The sequence below is a fragment of the Cnephaeus nilssonii genome (genome assembly GCF_951640355.1).
Source record: "Cnephaeus nilssonii genome assembly, chromosome: 2".
Lineage (NCBI taxonomy): Eukaryota > Metazoa > Chordata > Mammalia > Chiroptera > Vespertilionidae > Cnephaeus > Cnephaeus nilssonii.
The window spans coordinates 12,615,564-12,633,773 of NC_137073.1; the positions used below are offsets into that span (position 1 = coordinate 12,615,564).

The 18,210-nt window shown below is 42.2% G+C and overlaps 1 protein-coding gene across 3 annotated transcripts in view; it reads right to left on the reverse strand.

Moving 5' to 3' along the window:
- LUC7L (LUC7 like) overlaps positions 1–10,637 on the reverse strand; it is a 33,186-nt gene extending 22,549 nt beyond the window's left edge. For 2 of the 3 annotated variants that reach the window (XM_079787818.1, XM_079787819.1), the window contains exons 1-3: positions 10,468–10,637; positions 8,503–8,597; positions 3,414–3,512 (exon numbers count right to left, since the gene is read on the reverse strand). In XM_079787818.1, the coding sequence (XP_079643944.1) occupies positions 3,414–3,512; positions 8,503–8,597; positions 10,468–10,528 (255 nt within the window). In that variant the 5' untranslated portion in view covers positions 10,529–10,637. Of the gene's footprint in view, positions 1–3,413; positions 3,513–8,502; positions 8,598–9,585; positions 9,657–10,467 lie in introns of all 3 variants that reach the window. The other variant, XM_079787820.1, reaches the window with a different exon arrangement.
- Positions 10,638–18,210: the final 7,573 nt, after the last annotated feature.

Sequence of the window (18,210 nt, forward strand, 5' to 3'; positions counted from 1 at the left end):
AACTAAACAGGTTTTGCAAGTTTCCTTATCTTTTTCACATCAATGTACACATCTATGATCTACAGCTGTGTAGTATTTCACTGTATTTTAACACAACTATGGTAACCCCTCTAATAAATACATAGTTGGGATTTTTCAATTCCATTCCTTCAAAATGATAGTAATAAACATCTTATGTCTTCTCATACATAGGCAAATACTCTTTTAGGACAATTTCTTACAAATTGCTTAGAAGTGATTCAAAGTCCGTAAGTATTTTAAATTTATAAAAAGGGCTGATTAGTTCTTATTTTAAGAGAATTTTCCTTTAAACCATTGCATCATGAATTAATAAATGTACACGCCCCTGACCGGAATCGAACCTGGGACCTTCCAGTCCGCAGACCGACGCTCCATCCACTGAGCCAAACCAGCTTCGGCCCCCATTAATAGTTTTATCATAGCTTTCCTTCCCCCTGAAAAAAAGTTGCAACAAGCCTCTTTTCTGTGTATTCATTTGCACAAATCCCCAAGATACCTTTCCAGGTGTAGAGTTCTGGGAGGCGCATACAATGTATGTTCACTGGACATGCTGACAGTTCCTGACAGACTGCCCTTCTACAAACACGGCTGCTCCAAGTTACCCTTCAGGCTTCAGGGTAGGAGGCCCCCCACCATGTGTTCATAGCACTGGTTATCAAACATTTTAATATAAGCTTTCCATAATGTCAAAATTATTTTTAAGGAGATAGCAGAAGGGGTGGTTACCTTTTCAAAAGAAAAAGTAATTCCCGCATACGGTAAATTTTCACACAGCACCAAAAGGTCTCTTGACCTGTTCTAGCCCTCCAACTAAGACAAGAGTGACCATGTCAAGGAGTATAAAACACCCTCCCTTCTTGAAAAAACAAAACAAAAATAAGGATACATATGTAACACCTTAATCAATAAAGAAATTAAAAAAATAACACACACCATGGAAGCATCATACCACATTTTGCTTTTCCACTTAATCTTAGAGGTAATTTCACATCAACATACACTAAACTACCTCCATTCTCTTTTCACAGTTATAGATCATTCCACCAATTCAGCCAGTCCCTTACTGAGGGAAGTCTTTTTGGTTCCTGCTTTCTGCAGTTATAATGCTATAAGAATATTCTGGAGCAAATTTATCTTAGTATATATGCAAGTATTCAGTCAGATATACTCTCACAACTGGCACTGGTAGAACGTGTTTTCACACCTTGAGATGCTCAATTACCCAGGTGTATCAGGATTACTTAACTCCCATCTCTTTAGTTCTGAGTGAAAGTAAGCACCTGTTACAGGATTAGATGCCTGCTAGGAAATGTTCCTTGCCCGTTTTCTATTGAGCTATGTCAACCATGATGAATTTTATATATAGCAGGTCCTCGAATAACATCATTTCATTAAACATCCATGAGATGCTATAGGAACTTTACTCTTGCTTATATCTACTATTAGCCTACGGTAAAATTGGTTTCTTTTTACATCATTTCACTAAAGTCACAGAACCCACCAACGTTAAGTGAAGACTTAATGTAGAAAGGAAAATAGCCCATCATCACATATACAAATATTTTGCCTCAGTTGTCTTATTTTATGTATGGGAATTTTTCATAAGATAGTATCTTAAGTTTTCATATAGATTAATGCATCCATCTTTCTCATAGCTTCTATGCTTTATAACATCTGAAGATGACAAAAACAAAATTAACTTTTTGGGGCTCCAACTTGGTATTTTTCCAACTGGCTAATACACAGTTTCCAACACTGTTCATTAAAAACCAATCTTCTCTACTCTGACTGAACGAAAATATACCCTTCATAATAAACCAAATTACTATTTATATTTCAATCTCTTTCTGTAGTCTCACTTTCTTCTATTTACCTATTCTGATATTAATCAGGCTATTTAAAAAGTACACTGACCTTCTGACTTAGTAGAAATGCTAAGGTTTGTGATCCAAATAATATATTAACTAAAACTGAGATTTCAACCTATACCTCTGTATACCTATCAGTTTACTAAAACCTGATATCCCTAGGTAACAGCCTCTTTATATAATCATTTTTAGGTTATTAGAGAATTAAAACTCATAATATAGAAAATTACCATTCCCAAATCCCATCTGTTAGTTGAGCTGTTGCTAGACATTTTTTGTTAATTCAAAGATTCAATGCTGAGAGCACACTGCTGTTAAAGAATATATTTGGGGGAAAAATTCTCCATTCTAATCACTTTTTAAGACTACTGGCTTAACCAGAATTTACTCCAGCAACAATATATCCTTTAAAATGTCCCTTGAGGGGAAAAATGTCTTTCCTTGGGTTTCATTTTTCTCTGGCTTCCTTCACAGTCTTCAACTCAGGAAACTGAATGGCATCAAACCCTTCTATGACTTCTGCTCATAATAGTGTTGGTGGATTAGGGGGGGAAATTAAAACAACTCTAAATCATGCATTCTCAAAAGGGGAGGGGTAAAAACTGATCTTATAGGGGAAAAAATCTAAGATATTACAATGGTTGTAGCATGGAAAGAATCACAGTACATAAACTGACATGTAACATGGATTATCATGATATCCAGAGTATCACAGAGGGAACGGGGCCAAATTCGGGGGGGGGGGGGGGAGATTTTAAAAAGGTTCCTTTGGGAGAAAATAAACAAAAGTTGTGAAACGTCATTTTATAACCACTAAATTGCAAAAATTCAACAGTCTGATAATACCAATGTTAGTGAGGATGTATACACCTCTATTGTGGGTGTAAATTGATATAGCCACTTTATCAAACAATAGAGAGAAAAAAGAAAAGAATTATCTTGAAAGGATGAACATGTGCATCCCTTACAAACTACCTCTCCTAGGAATATATCCTAGATAATAGAATATATCCTAGAAAAATCCTTGTCCACATGCACCAAGAAGATACTCAAGATGATTCTTTATACTCCTCATAATAGCTAAAAACACTAATTTTGTCTATGAATAAAGAATGGATAGATTGAGCAATACTCAATCAATAATGAAAACAATACCCAGCAAAATGGGTAAATAGAAACACTACTGAATGAAAAAATAGTTATTAACAACTGTCTACACTATGAAACCATTTTAAAGCCTCAAAGACAAGAAAGAATAAACATAATCTTCAAGGAATCATAAAAATATGTAATACAAATGTTTTTAAAAGGAAATGACACACACAAAATATAGAATAGTGTTGGGGAGGTAGACACACAGGCAGACACAAAATGGTATTGGCCATGTTCCAGTCCTTAGCTAGAGTGATGGAATAACAGGTATCTATTTTGTTTGTTTCATAACTTACTTATGTTGCATTATTCCTGTTAGTTCAATATTTGGCTCTTCACAATAGGGACTAATTAACACCAAATAAAACTTACATCCAATTCAAAAAACAGGTCCCTTTCTTTACTTGCGATTTCATAATCTGCTCGGAGGGCCAAGTCGTGGATTTTGGTACATTCTCCTAAATCCATGCGCTGTAAGAAACAAACAGAAGTTTACACATGAACATCTACCCATTAGAAAGCACATGCTCTGGTGTCTCAACTGTCACCAATATAAACAATACTTTTTTGAATACTAATCTATCATAAGAAAATTAAGAAATAGAATATGGCTGAGAAGCCTTATTTTTCTTTTACCACCGTGACAACATGATACTCAGAACTGATGCATTTAACAAGTGTAAAGGTTTATATCTCTTTTAGACCCAGAGATAATTGGACAAATGAAAATCACATTAATTAACTTTGCCAATTTTATTTTTGCATCAGTCACAGAAAAAATTTTCTATTTTTTAATAGCAGAATTGGGGGTGGGAGTGGCAAGAAAGAGACAAGAAAACCCGAGTGTCCTGATAGCAACAAGCTTCTAGTTCTAGGCATCCCTTCATGCAATCTTGACTACTCAAGATGCTCAAATTGCAGAGACAAGAAAAGGAAAGAGCAGACAGAAATCAGGTTTTGGCAATTACAACACAACCTAACACTTGGCTTTTGTGTAGCACTTTGTATACCAAAGGGAATAAAGCAGAATAGGCTGATTCAGAGCCAAAAGAATCCTCCATTCTCTTAACCTGATAAAAGACCCTGGACATATAATTGGGCCACTAAGTTGCCCTTTTGAGAAACAAAAGGCTCTTTAACTAAACAAATCACCTGTGTTACAGTAAGATTAGCCTGATGTGCTATTATGTGTTTTAAGCACACGTAGAACAATTAACCCTGCACAGTTCTTATGTAAATCCTGAGTACAAGATGCACAAACACAAACACCGCCTCTGACATCTAAACAGCAACAGGGAAGTTTGTATACTGAGGATCATGCTTATCAAGTAATACAGTTCAAGTTAACAAAACCCAACATCCAATGAGACAACTCATAACTAGTAAACAAAAAATGATGGAACCCAGGAACTCCTTTGAGCTCAAACTATGTTCATAATGATATCAAAACCTTCACGGGTTATAAAATCCATAACATTTTAGGAAAATTAGAGAGGCTCACAGTGCCTGGCTCTTGGGCCCTATCTCACAGAAGGTATGTGCCATACTCACTAACAAAATATCCTTCAGCCCTAGCCAGTTTGACTCAGTGGATAGAGCATCAGCCTGTGGACTGAAGGGTCCCAGGTTCGAATCTGGTAAGGGCACATATCTGGATTGGGGGCTCGATTCCCAGGGTGTGCAGGAAGTAGCCGATCCATGACTCTCTCTCATCACTGATATTTATTTCTCTCTCTCTCCCCCTTCCTCTCTGAAATCAATAAAAGTATATTAGGGAAAAAAAAAATATATATATATATATATATATATATATATCTCCTTCAATATCACCAGTGACAGTAATAATGTCAGTAAGCTGCCTAGCGTGTTTATCTTCATTTCTACCAAAGATTGACTCTTACATTTAAATGCTAAAACCTTTTCTCCTTCATTATTCTTACTCTGAAGTCATATATAGCTCATGTATTTTGGTTACACAGGGGATCTAGAGGTAGAGCAATAGTGGTTCTAGAAGCCAAAGTTGCAACTAGAATCACTGCCCCTGTAAAGCTAACTTTTGCTTCATTTACTTTTTTAAGAACCAACTAAGATTATTTAAAATACATAGTTTCCACAAATAAAACTATGCGCTTTAGCTGAAAAATTAATGGCAGCTATCAGAAATACTTAAAAGCTAATGAAGTCTTGCCCTGGCCAGTGGTTAGAGCATTGGCCCATTCACCAAAGGATCAAGGATTCGATTCTCTGTCAAAGGCAAGGGTAAGTACCTGGGTTGCAGGTTAGATCCCCATGGGGGAGTGTAAAGGAGGCAACCAATTGATGTTTCTGTCCCTCCCTTTCTCCCTTCCACTCTTTTTTTTAAAATATATTTTATTGATTTTTTTTACAGAGAGGAAGGGAGAGGGATAGAGAGTTAGAAACATCGATCAGATGCCTCCTGCACACTCCCCACTGGGGATGTGCCCGAAACCAAGGTACATGCCCTTGACCAGATTCGAACCCGGGACCCTTCAGTCCGCAGGCCGACGCTCTATCCACTGAGCCAAACCGGTTAGGGCCCTTCCACTCTCTTTAAAAAAATAAAAGCTAATGAAGTAACCACCACAGGAAGCACTAAAACCTTAAGTGCTAAAAATTTTAAGTGCAAATCAATTTCCACTCTAAAAACTTCCAAATGCCAAGAAAGTTTTTACATTAGGGAACCACAAATGAAGCAAAATTCACCGCTGTCTTCCTTTGGGTGAGAGCCCTCAAGCTAAAGCAAGCAGAGGATAGGCCTGGGTGCCATGGTTACTCTCTGGAAGTATTAGTATCTTTTCCACTTTGCCAAGGAGGCAGGGAAGTACTGGCCAATTACCCTGGCAGCTAAACACCAAACAGAGCTGAAACATCACACTCAATAGGTCCTTCCAAAATATCCCAAGTGGCTGTTAAATCCAGCCTGTCAGACCTTTTTTACTGCACAAACACCTGTGTTCTCGCTAATGATCTGACACTGCTAACAGGAAAAGACACTAAAGGTTTCTTCCAGGACCTTTGGAAAACAAAGTTCTTCCACTGAGACAAGTTATACTACTTTCCCTCCAGCTATTTTATTCTCCCAAACTTATTAACCAATACTATATTTTTCCATTAGACCCCAATAAAATTATTACTTCCACCCCTCTTTGCCTTACCCTAATCACAGGATATAGTTTTGAACAAAAACTTGGGCCTGGCGTAGCCCTTAGCTGGCTGCTGACGGTTATAACCACTTTCATCTTGCAGCTCCACTCTACAGAATTATATTCATTCCAATTTAACACAAACCCCCCATAAGACCCATCATTCAACTCTACCCTCACCTTCCACTTCCATGTAGCTCAAACCCAATGAGGCTCAACCTTTACTACAACCTCCATTTGAATTCCCAATCCTCATCCTAATGGATCCTCGGCAACTCCTGAGATTTATTTGCATCTTCACATGAACATGTCTCCTTCTCCTCAGTCTGCTCCTCCTCAGACTCCTTCTATTGAGATGCCCCTGCCCAACCTGTCACTAGAGTGACTCTGATCAGTCCGTGGCTTCTCATAACTCAAACGATTCCACAGCCTCTGCCTCCCTCTCCCCAGTCACACCAGACCAGATACACCAGTGGCATTCCTGCTGTCCTTCATCTCTATCCTCTACCCAGAGCATTATATCCTCAAAACCAGGCACATGTTCTTTCTCACCATTCAGGTCTCTATTCCAATGTCCCTAAGAGTCCTTACCTTATCACCCTATCTAGAATAGTCCATTACCTACTCATTATTTATTGTATGTTCTCTTCCGCCATTAGATGAGAACAAAGACTGTGTCTTATTGGCACCATATCCTCAGTGCCTGGCACAGACAGTAGGTGTCCAATAAATGCTTGGTGAATTAATCTATACCTAACACAATAAACACTGGTGGGAAATGGCCTCATTCTGGTTATTTTTCTCACCAGCATTCTGGAAATATGCTACACAGGGATCTGATTAAGAAAAACATGGTTGGCCCTAGCCGGTTTGGCTCAGTAGATAGAGCATTGGCCTGCAAAATGAAAGGCCCCGGGTACATTTCCGGTCAAGGGCACATGGCCAGGTTGTGGGCTCCATCCCCAGTGGGGGGCGTGCAGGAGGCAGCCCATTAATGATTCTCTGTCATCATTGAAGTTTCTCTCTCTCTCTCTCCCTCTCCCTTCCTCTCTGAAATCAATAATATATATATATATTAAAAAGAAAAGAAAAACATGGTTGAAATGCTTCTCTCTGGTTCATGTCCCTCATCTCCAAACTTCTCCCAACAAGATTGTTGATCCATCAACAATTCCAGGTTATGAAATTTCTCCTACAGGAGTATCCTATAGCCGAACTGTTTATAACTAATGGAAACCAGACATCTACATTGATGGATTCCTTTGGCTCTGAATTTGCCTATTCTGCTTGACTTTGTCTGGTACACAAAGAGCAACACAAAAATATGTAGCAAATACGAGTTACAATGCTTTCCTACATAAGATCAAAGTGCAGGTAAGCCTCAGGTAACAGAGTCACAAGGTTTGGTATTCATTTCCTATTTGCTGTCAGAAGAGCCAGCTTGAGAAGATTTAATACACCTAAGCAGTTTCCCACCACAGTGATATTAATAAAGCAATGATTAATCACAAAGAAAACGTTCACTAGTACATGCACATTTGAGCCTTAAAATGAAGACAGTTTTTATATCCACGAGGTGGCTGTGAAATCTTAAAATGGTGCTGATCATTATAGAGTCTACACTCTATTTAGTCTTCTTAAATCCTATCTAATTTTGAATAAATGCAATTCTACAAAATTAGCACTCATCTGTTTTGTTCATCTGAAGTGAACTTAAAATTTTAGGGGTCTATATTCATTGAATCATGTGTTACTTTCTTGAAAGGGTGGCATAACACAAAACTAGAAAAATCAATGCTATTCCCAACTTATTTTTAGAAAACTTCTAAACTCGGAGAAGAAATGTTATCTTGTTTGACTCTACAAAAACCCGGTAACTTTTGCCTGGCCTGTTTGTCTCAGTGGTTAAGCGTCAACCTATAAACCAGGAGGTCACAGTTTGATTCCAGGTCAGGACACATGCCCGCTTGTGGGCTGGATCACCAGTAAGGGGTGTACAGGAGGTAGCTGATCGATGTTTCTATCATCTCTCTCTCATCAATGTTTCCATCTCTCTCCCTTTCCTTCCTTCTCTCTTTGAAAAAGCAATAAAAACCTATTTTAAAAAATTGTTCATTTAAAAAAAATTCCATTAAACTAAAAGAACCTATAATTTGAAGGGGCAATAAAGGTGATTTCTATCTGATAAAGGAAGACAGAATTCAACCTGGAAAACTTATACTGCCTACACAGCACCCCAAACCGAGTGTTCTGTGATGTCTCCCTCCACCCTCCAAATGTCCCACAAATGCACCTACCGTCCCAGCCAGGATGTCATGAGGGCAGCAGTCCAGAAGGTGACTCTTGCAGACTCGGTCATCTGTAAACTTCACCCTCTGTCTGGTTTCATCTCCTGAAATTTATTTGTGGTTTTAAATAAGACAATACCACGTTAAATACAAAAGCATATCTGGTACAAGTCACCTGGATGATTTGCAGACTACCAAATACACTGAAAAGCTGATCTAGAGATATTTACAACTGGAGTGGAATACCGATGTTTTCTGATGCTAAATATATCACGAAGAATCACATTTAATAAGGTCTGACTCCATCTTTGTGCCAAAGAAGTCAAGGAGTCAGAAGTAAAAGGCTGAGCACCAAAAGGCCACTAGCCCCACACATACATGTGGGCAATAATACCAAAACCCATGTTAATCAGAGGGCCATGAATCACCACATATGACCTATAGCTGGTAGTTTCCACCAACAAAAGCTATTTATTAATCTAATCGTTTTGCTGTGGACAAAATGTGTAGGCAGCATTTTGCTCAAAAATACAAAGAAAGCTTTCAAACTCTACCGCTAATAAATAATCTAGACCTAGTCTTCCTATCCCCTTTTCACCCCCACCCTTAAAAAAGAGAGTTGGCACCTGGGAGTCACTGTTAACAAGACAATACTTAAAAAAAAAAAGAAAAAAACTTAAAAAAAAAAAAAGGCAAAAAGGAACTAGGTTAGTCAATACACACTGTGAGTTCCAACATATACTGTACCCATCTGCATTCTTCAAGACCTCAGCTGCAGAATTTTATGCCCGCTGTTGAAAAGTTTTAAAGGAAAAGTTTTCTTGCCCAACCTGCAGTAAGGAAGTCAGGGGAATGATACATAAAAGTAAAGGCAAAGTGGAATGTGACAAATTTTAAAGCTAATCTGTGTATAGGACACAGAGCGGTGTAATACTAAAGGAGGAATATATTTTAGGATTTGCAAGCATCCAGGATTAATGTAGTGTCTTTTTATTGAAAATGCTCTCTTTCTAAACTACACTTTTAAAGATACTTGTGAAAAAAAGCAAACACTTTTTTGTTATAACAGCTTAGAAATTGGTTGTGACTCACGGCTCGATGAACATGAGGCTTTTCTGCAACTCCCTTGCAGATTGATGTAGGCAGGCAAAGATACACTGAACCTTTATAAATAAAATAGAGGGGCCACAATTGTTCAGTTTGTATGAAATAAAAATATGGGAAGCAATTCAAAAGCAACTCAATATACAAAGAAAGCTAAAAAGCACGTTTTCACCTATGAAATATAGTGCAAAGAATTTGCACAGCCCTGCGAATGTGCCAGTGTGAACTTACAACTTCATTACTTCAGTAGAAAAGAAAACACAAACCACAGCAGGTATATAGTTTTGCAAAGATGCAACCACTTTCTCCTGAGACAACCATCATGATCTTGCACTCCTCCCTACAATACAACCTAACCTAACGACTGACAAGCGCTGGCTAAACAGAGCCTCTCCTAAGTGGGAAGTGGGCTTGGAAAAGCACTCGGCAGGAACCCTCGTAAGAAAAGCTCAATTTACGGCTCTCCTTGCAATGGTACAGAACAAGAACGGCGGGAGTTCGAGGCCCATCGGCTCCCTTGGGTGTAGCTTTTCCCAAGTTGCCGGCGACCTGAAACCCATGGTGGCTCCAGCCTTTCGCCAACTGCCCGGCTGGAAATGGCAAGACCATACATGGGGAAGGGGGATGGAGCCCCACTGACGGAGCGGGCTCGGAGGAGGAGCTCGCCGAGGATCCGCCGCCGGTGGGAGAAAAGCCGGCCGAGGTCGCCCGCCTGGCGAACCCGCTCACACAAAGGCCCGGCGCCTGCCATCCGCGCGTGGGGGAGGGGAGGGCGCAGGCGCAGACATTTGCGGCCCCCGCTTCTGGCCGCCCGGCGGCCTCGCCTCACTCCCGCCCCAGCCCCTCGCCTGGCTGGCCGCCCCGACTCACCATCCCGGGCCGTGCCCATGAGCTGGTCCAGCAGGGCCCGCATCTGCGCCTGGGCGGACATGGTGACCGGCGGGAGCAGCAGGAACGGCCCTGACAAGATCTCTCAATTCCGCAGCGGTGGCGACGACGGACAGTCACGTCGGCCTCGATCCCACTCGGCTCCTTCCCTTCGCGGGGGACGTCGGGAGGAAGTACGTCAGCGCCGGCGTTTGGCCTGCTGGGAAATGTAGTTCCTGGGTCGGGTGCGTGCAGAACTCCGCTCTAGAGGAGACTGCCGTTAGATGGTCCAAGCCAGTTGTCTAAGCAGCGGAGACAGTCTCTACTCTGATTTTACTCTGGAGCCCAAGACCTATTAACTCTACAGAGGCTAACCTTCAACTAAACAAAATAGTAAATATAGACAAACCAAAACAAATCTCGTGGGTCTTTTTGCTAGCCAGTTTCAAAATGAATGATAGTCTTTAACCTGGACAGGAATCAGGAAGTCCTGCTAGAGGAGCTCTAAATGCCCTATGTGGTGACAGAAAGCCCTACAAGAAGAGTTCTAGGTTATAACAACCCTACCACACACTTCCTCTTGCCTTCTGTAAAAGATTTCCTCTCTATTGCTTACCCAGGAACTTGCACCTGATTCACTACGGTGGCAAGGGCTGTGTTGCAATCCTGTCTTTATTTCCAATTAAATATTATTTTTGCTGAAGGAATACCTGGCCTACTTCGTTTGTGGTCAACACAGTGAGGGCTCATCTGGGATCCAGAGAAGACCCAGATAGCTCTGGGCTGGTGAGCAAACAAATGTGGTGCCCACAGAGCCAGCTATTTGATCTGGTTGTTTTTCTCCCCTCCGCAGAAGCTTGAAGGTAAGTTTTCTCCAGAGTCCAAGCTTCCAGGTGTCTTGCGTTTTAAAGCTCTGTGGATTTTATTTGGAATCTGCTTAGAAGGTTATTTTTTTTCTTTCTATATTAAAAGGCCTTGTTTGTCTGTGAGCTCTCCCTTTCATACTTTGGCCTGATTCCAGGGGATCAGGCTGTTTCTTGGGACTGTATTAACCATGGACTTGGTTTTTAGATTCTGGTGGTTTGAGCTGTCTGTCAGCCTGATTCTGTTCCTATTCTGTTGAAACTGTGTCCTTTAGCCTTTGGCCAGGCTCTCTCCCAAGCAGGCTGTTCTAATAGAACTACATTGCTTCTCAGCCTATGCCTGACCACCTCAAGTTGGGTTTCTGAATCTGCTGCTTCAGCATGGGGCCCTGACCCCTTCTCCTTTGGATCAAATGGTTCTCTTTTTTAAATATATTTTTATTGATTTCATAGAGGAAGAGAGAGGGAGAGGGAGAGAGAGATAGAAACTTCAATGATGAGGAGAATCATTGATTGGCTGCCTCCTGCACACCCCCTACTGGGGACTGAACCCTAAACCTGGGCATGTGCCCTGACCAGGAAATGAACCCATGACCTCCTGGTTCATAAGTTGACTCTCAGTCACTGAGCCACCCGGCAGGGCTTTATTTATTTATTTTTAGAAGGAGTACAAAGGAGAGATAAACATTAATTTGTTGTTCCACTTATTTATGCATTCATTGGTTGATTCTTTTTTTATATATATATTTTATTGATTTTTTTACGGGAGAGGGATAGAGTTAGAAACATCGATGAGAAACATCGATCAGCTGCCTCCTGCACACCCCCTACTGGGGATGTGCCCACAACCAAGGTACATGCCCTTGACCGGAATCGAACCTGAGACCTTTCAGTCCAAAGGCCGACGCTCTATCCACTGAGCCAAACCGGTTTTGGCCATTGGTTGATTCTTGTATGTATCCTGACTGGGGATCAAACCCACAATCTTGGTATAAGGGGAGGATGCTTTAAGCAACTGAACTACCTGGCCAGGTCTGGATCCGACTGTTCTAAATGGAACTGGTTGCCCTAACTGGTCTGGCTCAGTAGATAGAGCGTCGACCTTCGGACTGAAGGGTCCCAGATTTGATTCCTGTCAAGGGCATGTACCTCAGTTGCAAGCACATCCCCAGTAGGGAGTGTGCAGGAGGCAGCTGATTGATGTTTCCCTCTCATCGGTGTTTCTAGCTCTCTATCCCTCTCCTTTCCTCTCTGTAAAAAATCAATAAAATATATTTAAAAAATAAAAAATATTTTAAAAAATGGAACTGGTTGTTTTTCAGGCTGCAGGCTGCCTAAGCTAATTGTTTGAATTGCTTAGCCAGTTTGGGCCCTTTCTCTAGAGAAAAGCCTCTGAAAAATGGGGTCTTGGGTATCTAAATATTTCCCTCCTACAGGGCTTCCAGCCAAATTTATGTTTAAAAACCATGGTCCCACCCAGTCGGTGTGGCTCGGGTAGTTGGGCATCGTCCCCTGCACCAAAAGGTTGCTGGCTCCATCCAGTAGGGGACATGCAGGAGGCAGTCAATCGAGGGTCCCCCCTCACATTGATGTTTCTGTTTCTCCCTCTCCCTTCCTCTCTCTCTAAAAATCAATCAAAATAGCCTGGCCACATGGCTCAGTGGTTGAGCATCAACCTATGAACCAGGAGGACACAGGTTTGATTCAGGCTCCATCCCCAATAGGTGGCATGCAGGAGGCAGCCAATCAATGATTCTCTCTCATCATTGATGTTTCATTCTCTCTTTCCCTCTCCCTTCCTCTTTGAAATCAATAAAAATATATTTTTAAAAAATAAAATAAAAATCAATAAAAAATATTTTGAAAACCATGGTCTTTAATGTACATTTTTTAAAAATATATTTTATTGATTTTTTACAGAGAGGAAGGGAGATGAATAGAGAGTTAGAAACATCGATGAGAGAGAAACATCGATCAGCTGCCTCCTGCACACCCCCTACTGGGGATGTGCCCGCAACCAAGGTACATGCCCTTGACCGGAATCGAACCTGGGATCCTTGTGTCTGCAGGCCGACACTCTATCTACTGAGCCAAACCGGTTAGGGCTTTAATGTACATTTTAAACTAAATGGGCCGAAACTGGTTTGGCTCAATGGATAGAGCGTCGGCCTGCGGACTCAAGGGTCCCAGGTTCGATTCCGGTCAAGGGCATGTACCTTGGTTGCGGGCACATCCCCCAGTAGGGGGTGTGCAAGAGGCTGCTGATCGATGTTTCTCTCTCATCGATGTTTCTAACTCTCTATCCCTCTTTCTTCCTCTCTGTAAAAGAAAAAAAAAAAAAGAAAGAAAAAAAATAAAAATAAATAAATAAACTAAATGGACTGCTATGACCAAAAGTAATTAGAGCATCAATGGCCATTATGGGGAACTTCCCCCTCAACTTTTATAATGTAATGACTCTTTAGTTCTCTATTTTCAGGTCTGAGCTCCTGTTTTAAAACCATCAGATACACTGAGTTTGTTATGTTTTTAATTTTGCCTTTTTTTTTTTTTTTTTTTTTTTTTTGCTGTTAAAATTTGTACCTGTTGCTTATTGAACCTGGACATGAGCAATTTGGACCATGCATTTTCTCTCCAACATTCAACAGGAGACCCTGAAGAGGTCCTTCCTGGTATCAAGGGACAAAAGGCTGCTGATTTTGGAAGACCTGACTATTGATCAGCTATGCCTTCAAAGATCTCCATCAAAAGGGAGAAATGTCAAAATTAATAAAAGATTTAAACCAAGATAAGAATCCTTTTAGGAGCCTTGGTTGGTTGGAGCTTCATCCAGTACACCTTCTGGTATACCAAAAGGATTAGGGTTTGAGTCCCCCAAGGGAGGATACCTAGGATGCAGGTTCAATCCCTGTTCGGGGATACAGGAGGCTACTGATTGATGTTTCTCTCTCGCTAAAAAATCAATTAAAAAAAATATCCTAACCTGACCAGCGTAGCTCAGTGGTTGAGTGCCCACCTATGACCTAGGAAATCACGGTTCAATTCCAGTCAGGGCACATGCCCAGGTTGCTGTTTGATCCCAAGTGGGGGGCATGCAGGAGGCAGCTGATCAAAGATTCTCTCTCATCACTGATGCTTCTGTTAGAAAGAAGGGCAGCACCAAAACCAGAGCTTAGGCCCACAGTCTTGCATGATTGGCTAATTTAAAGGAAAAAGGAAGGGGTTGACCTTTGCCATTTCAAAATGGCAGCCCCCAGGGGAGCTGCAGGTTAGGAGAGCCAAAATGGTGGCTGCCTAAACTCCCTTCTTTGACAGAAAAGATTATATGTATATTCCCACAACTCCCCCCTTTTTTCTTTTCTTTTCTTTGTTTATATTTTTATTGACTTCAGAGAGGAAGGGAGAGGGAGAGACAGATAGAAACATCAATGATGAGAGAGAATCATTGATTGGCTGCCTCCCGCACGCCCCCCGCTGGGGATCGAGCCCATAACCTGGGACATGCCCTTGATGGGAATGGAACCTGGGACCCTTCAGTCCACAGGCTGACGCTCTATCCACTGAGCCAAACGGGCTAGGGCCCCCTTTTCTTATTTAACTCTTTTCTTCAAACTCGGCTAACATTCATTGACTTTCATGCTCTGCAGTGTCTAGGAGGAGGAGATTATTTTGCTGTTTGGTTAATGGGATTTCAATTAACCTTTGGATAAGGCCCTTCATACATGGATGATACAACATCCCACCTCTGTAACTCCTAACAAGATTATCAAAGAATGAATATGGATACCATCATCCCCTTCCACTTTCTGAACCATTGCTCTAGTAGATTGGAGAAAGGATCCTCAATTCCAGGATTCTCAGCTAACTCATGGCCTAAAGTTGTTAATCCCTGCAGGGCCTTTGTAATGATTCCATCTGTAGCTGTGTTGTTAGGGATGAATGTACAACACTGGCCTCCCAACATTACACATATTCCTCCTTTTTCTGCCAGAATCATATCCAAGGCCAATCTATTCTCCCATGTTATCCTGCTGGTAGCATCTAGTTGTTCAGCTATACCTATACCTGTTCATCTCGTGTATAGTTAACAAACCTTTTTTGATTATAGTAAATACTAGAGGCCTGGTACAGGGATTTGTGCACTGGTGGGGTCCCTTGGTCTGGCCTGTGCCCTCTCGCAATCTGAGAGCCCTTGGGGGATGTCAGACTGCCGGTTTCAGCCCGATTCCCACAGGCCAGGCTGAGGGGCCCCATGTGCACCGGGCCTCTAGTATGCATGTAAGATCTTTGGTTAATCTCTTCCTGCCCTCCCCTCTGCCCTCTGAGATTCTTCAGTCTGTTCCATGTTTCCATGCATGTGCATTGAGCATCTGCCCCCTGGTGGTCAGTGCACATCATAGCTATCAGTCGAATGGCCAAACGGTTAGCTGGTTGCTTAGGCTTTTATATTCTATGTAATAAAAGCCTAATATGCTAACTGTCTAGTCATCTGGTCGTCTGTTCAACCAATCTAAGCGTAATATGCTAATGATATGCCAAACCTGCTCCACCGCTCACTATGACGTGCACTGACCACTAGGGGGCAGGTGCTCTGACTAGTAGGTTAGCTTGCTGCTGGGGTCTGGTTGATCAGGACTGAGAAAGATAGGCTGGACACATCCTGGAGCCCTCCCTTAGTCCCTCCCTGGCTGGCCAACCTCCTGTGTCCCTCCCCAACCCTGATTATGCACCAGTGGGGTCCCTTGGCCTGGTCTGCACTCTCTCGCAATCCAGGACCCCTCGGGGAATGTTGGAGAGCTGGTTTCGGCCCGATCCTGCAGGCCAGCCTGAGGGATCCCACTGGTGCAGGAATTCATGCACTGAGCCTCTAGTATATAGATAATTAACCCAACCCACATTCTTATTTACAGTAGACCACCAGAACAGGACAGATTCAAATCCTGCAGCAATCTGATTTCTAGCCTTAAACTCCTTGGCACGCCTTCTGGAACCCCAATGGAATCTATGTAAATATGGGTGTCAAAGGAGCCCTCTGGACTCTCTCTCCTCTTCCAAGTCTGTTTGTCCCTTGAAAAAGGTTTACGATATGCCAAAGTGAAAGGGATAGCCAATTGTATGAGTGCAAGTTCTGCTCCATTCGCTGGGCAAGGCCACAAGTAATGATCCCCCACACCGACACCGGACATCAGCGCACAGTGCAGAATGATTGACTTCTGAGGATACTTGGCCATTTCAGGTAAATTTCCCATAAACTCTGAGTACCTCTCCCCCACCTTGAGAGGCAGGAGATATAGTTTACATCAGAAGATGGGGGCTGGATTGTTCTGGGGGAACCTTGCTCTTTACTTCTGTTGGATGGGAACAACAGGGAGTGAGTCTTACAGGAAGCTCTTCCCCAGGCAGTTTCCTCCTGATACAGGGCAAGCATACATTCCACCCCATTACTGTCTGAGGTCCAGCCAAATGGAAATGGGACCACTTGGGCTTCTAGCCTTCCTGCTGCACAAGCGTAACAGTCGCTTTTATTTAGGCGCGTACAGAATAGTTAATCCATTCCACCTGGGCATTCGTTTCCTTATATCCTACTTCTTTTTGCATGGTGGTGGCAGTGGCCTAGGGCCGTGGTCGGCAAACTGTGGCTCGCAAGCCACATGTGGCTCTTTGGCCCCTTGAGTGTGGCTCTTCCACAAAATACCACGGCCTGGGCGAGTCTATTTTGAAGAAGTGGCGTTAGAAGAAGTTTAAGTTTAAAAAATTTGGCTCTCAAAAGAAATTTCAATCGTTGTACTGTTGATATTTGGCTCTGTTGACTAATGAGTTTGCCGACCACTGGCCTAGGGGATCTTGTCCTGTGACATCAACTCCTAAATCTAGTCCTGCCAATCTTTTGGTCTAAAGGCTGAAATATTCAAGTCATTCAAGTTATCTATAATCAATAACGTAACTGGGTAAGCATGGTCCGGACTGTATACATTTCCCCAGCCCATGTTGTAAGTCCCTGCAATTTTCCAGATTCCTAAGCAAATAGAGAGTTTAGTTTTTTTAGCATTGATTTCAAGGGGTTATGTCCTGGTATGGCCGTCCAAGTTGAGATGTCTCCACCCAGAGAAGTTAGTGGTCCACCCTTAACCCGTGAGTGATGGGTCCAACCTTGTTTGTTTGTTTTTTTAATTTGATTTTTTACAGAGAGGAAGGAAGAGGGATAGAGAGTTAGAAACATCGATGAGAGAGAAACATTGATCAGCTGCCTCCTGGGTCCATTGGGGATGTGCCTGCAACCAAGGTACATACATGCGCTTGACTGGAATCGAACCTAGGACCCTTCAGTCTGCAGGCTGATGCTCTCCATCCACTGAGCCAAACGGACTAAGGCCCAACTTTGTTCTGCAGTCCGAACAGCAGTCTCAGTGGTAAGCAAGACAAGGTAGGGTCTTTCCTAGTTGAGTTCCAACTTGTTTCCCTCCATGGCTTGATCAGAACGTAGTTTCCCGGTCGATGGCGATGAGCCAGGAACTCAAGAGGAGGGCCTTAGGCGAGGAGGCCTTCTGACCTGAGAAAGATTAAAGTAGAAGAGATACCCAGTAAGTAGTTCTTAAGAAATTTGTCCCTGCACTAATTGGTTTGGCTCAGTGGATAGGTCGTCGGCCTTCGGACTCAAGGGTCCCGGGTTTGATTCCAGTCAAGGGCATGTACCTTGGTTTCGGGCACATCCCCAGTAGGGGGTGTGCAAGAGGCAGCTGATCGATGTTTCTCTCTCATCGATGTTTCTAACTCTCTATCCCTCTCTCTTCCTCTCTGTAAAAATCAATAAAATATATTAAAAAAAAAAAAAGAAAAAAAATTCCGTCCCTGCACTAACCGGTTTGGCTCAGTCGATAGGGCG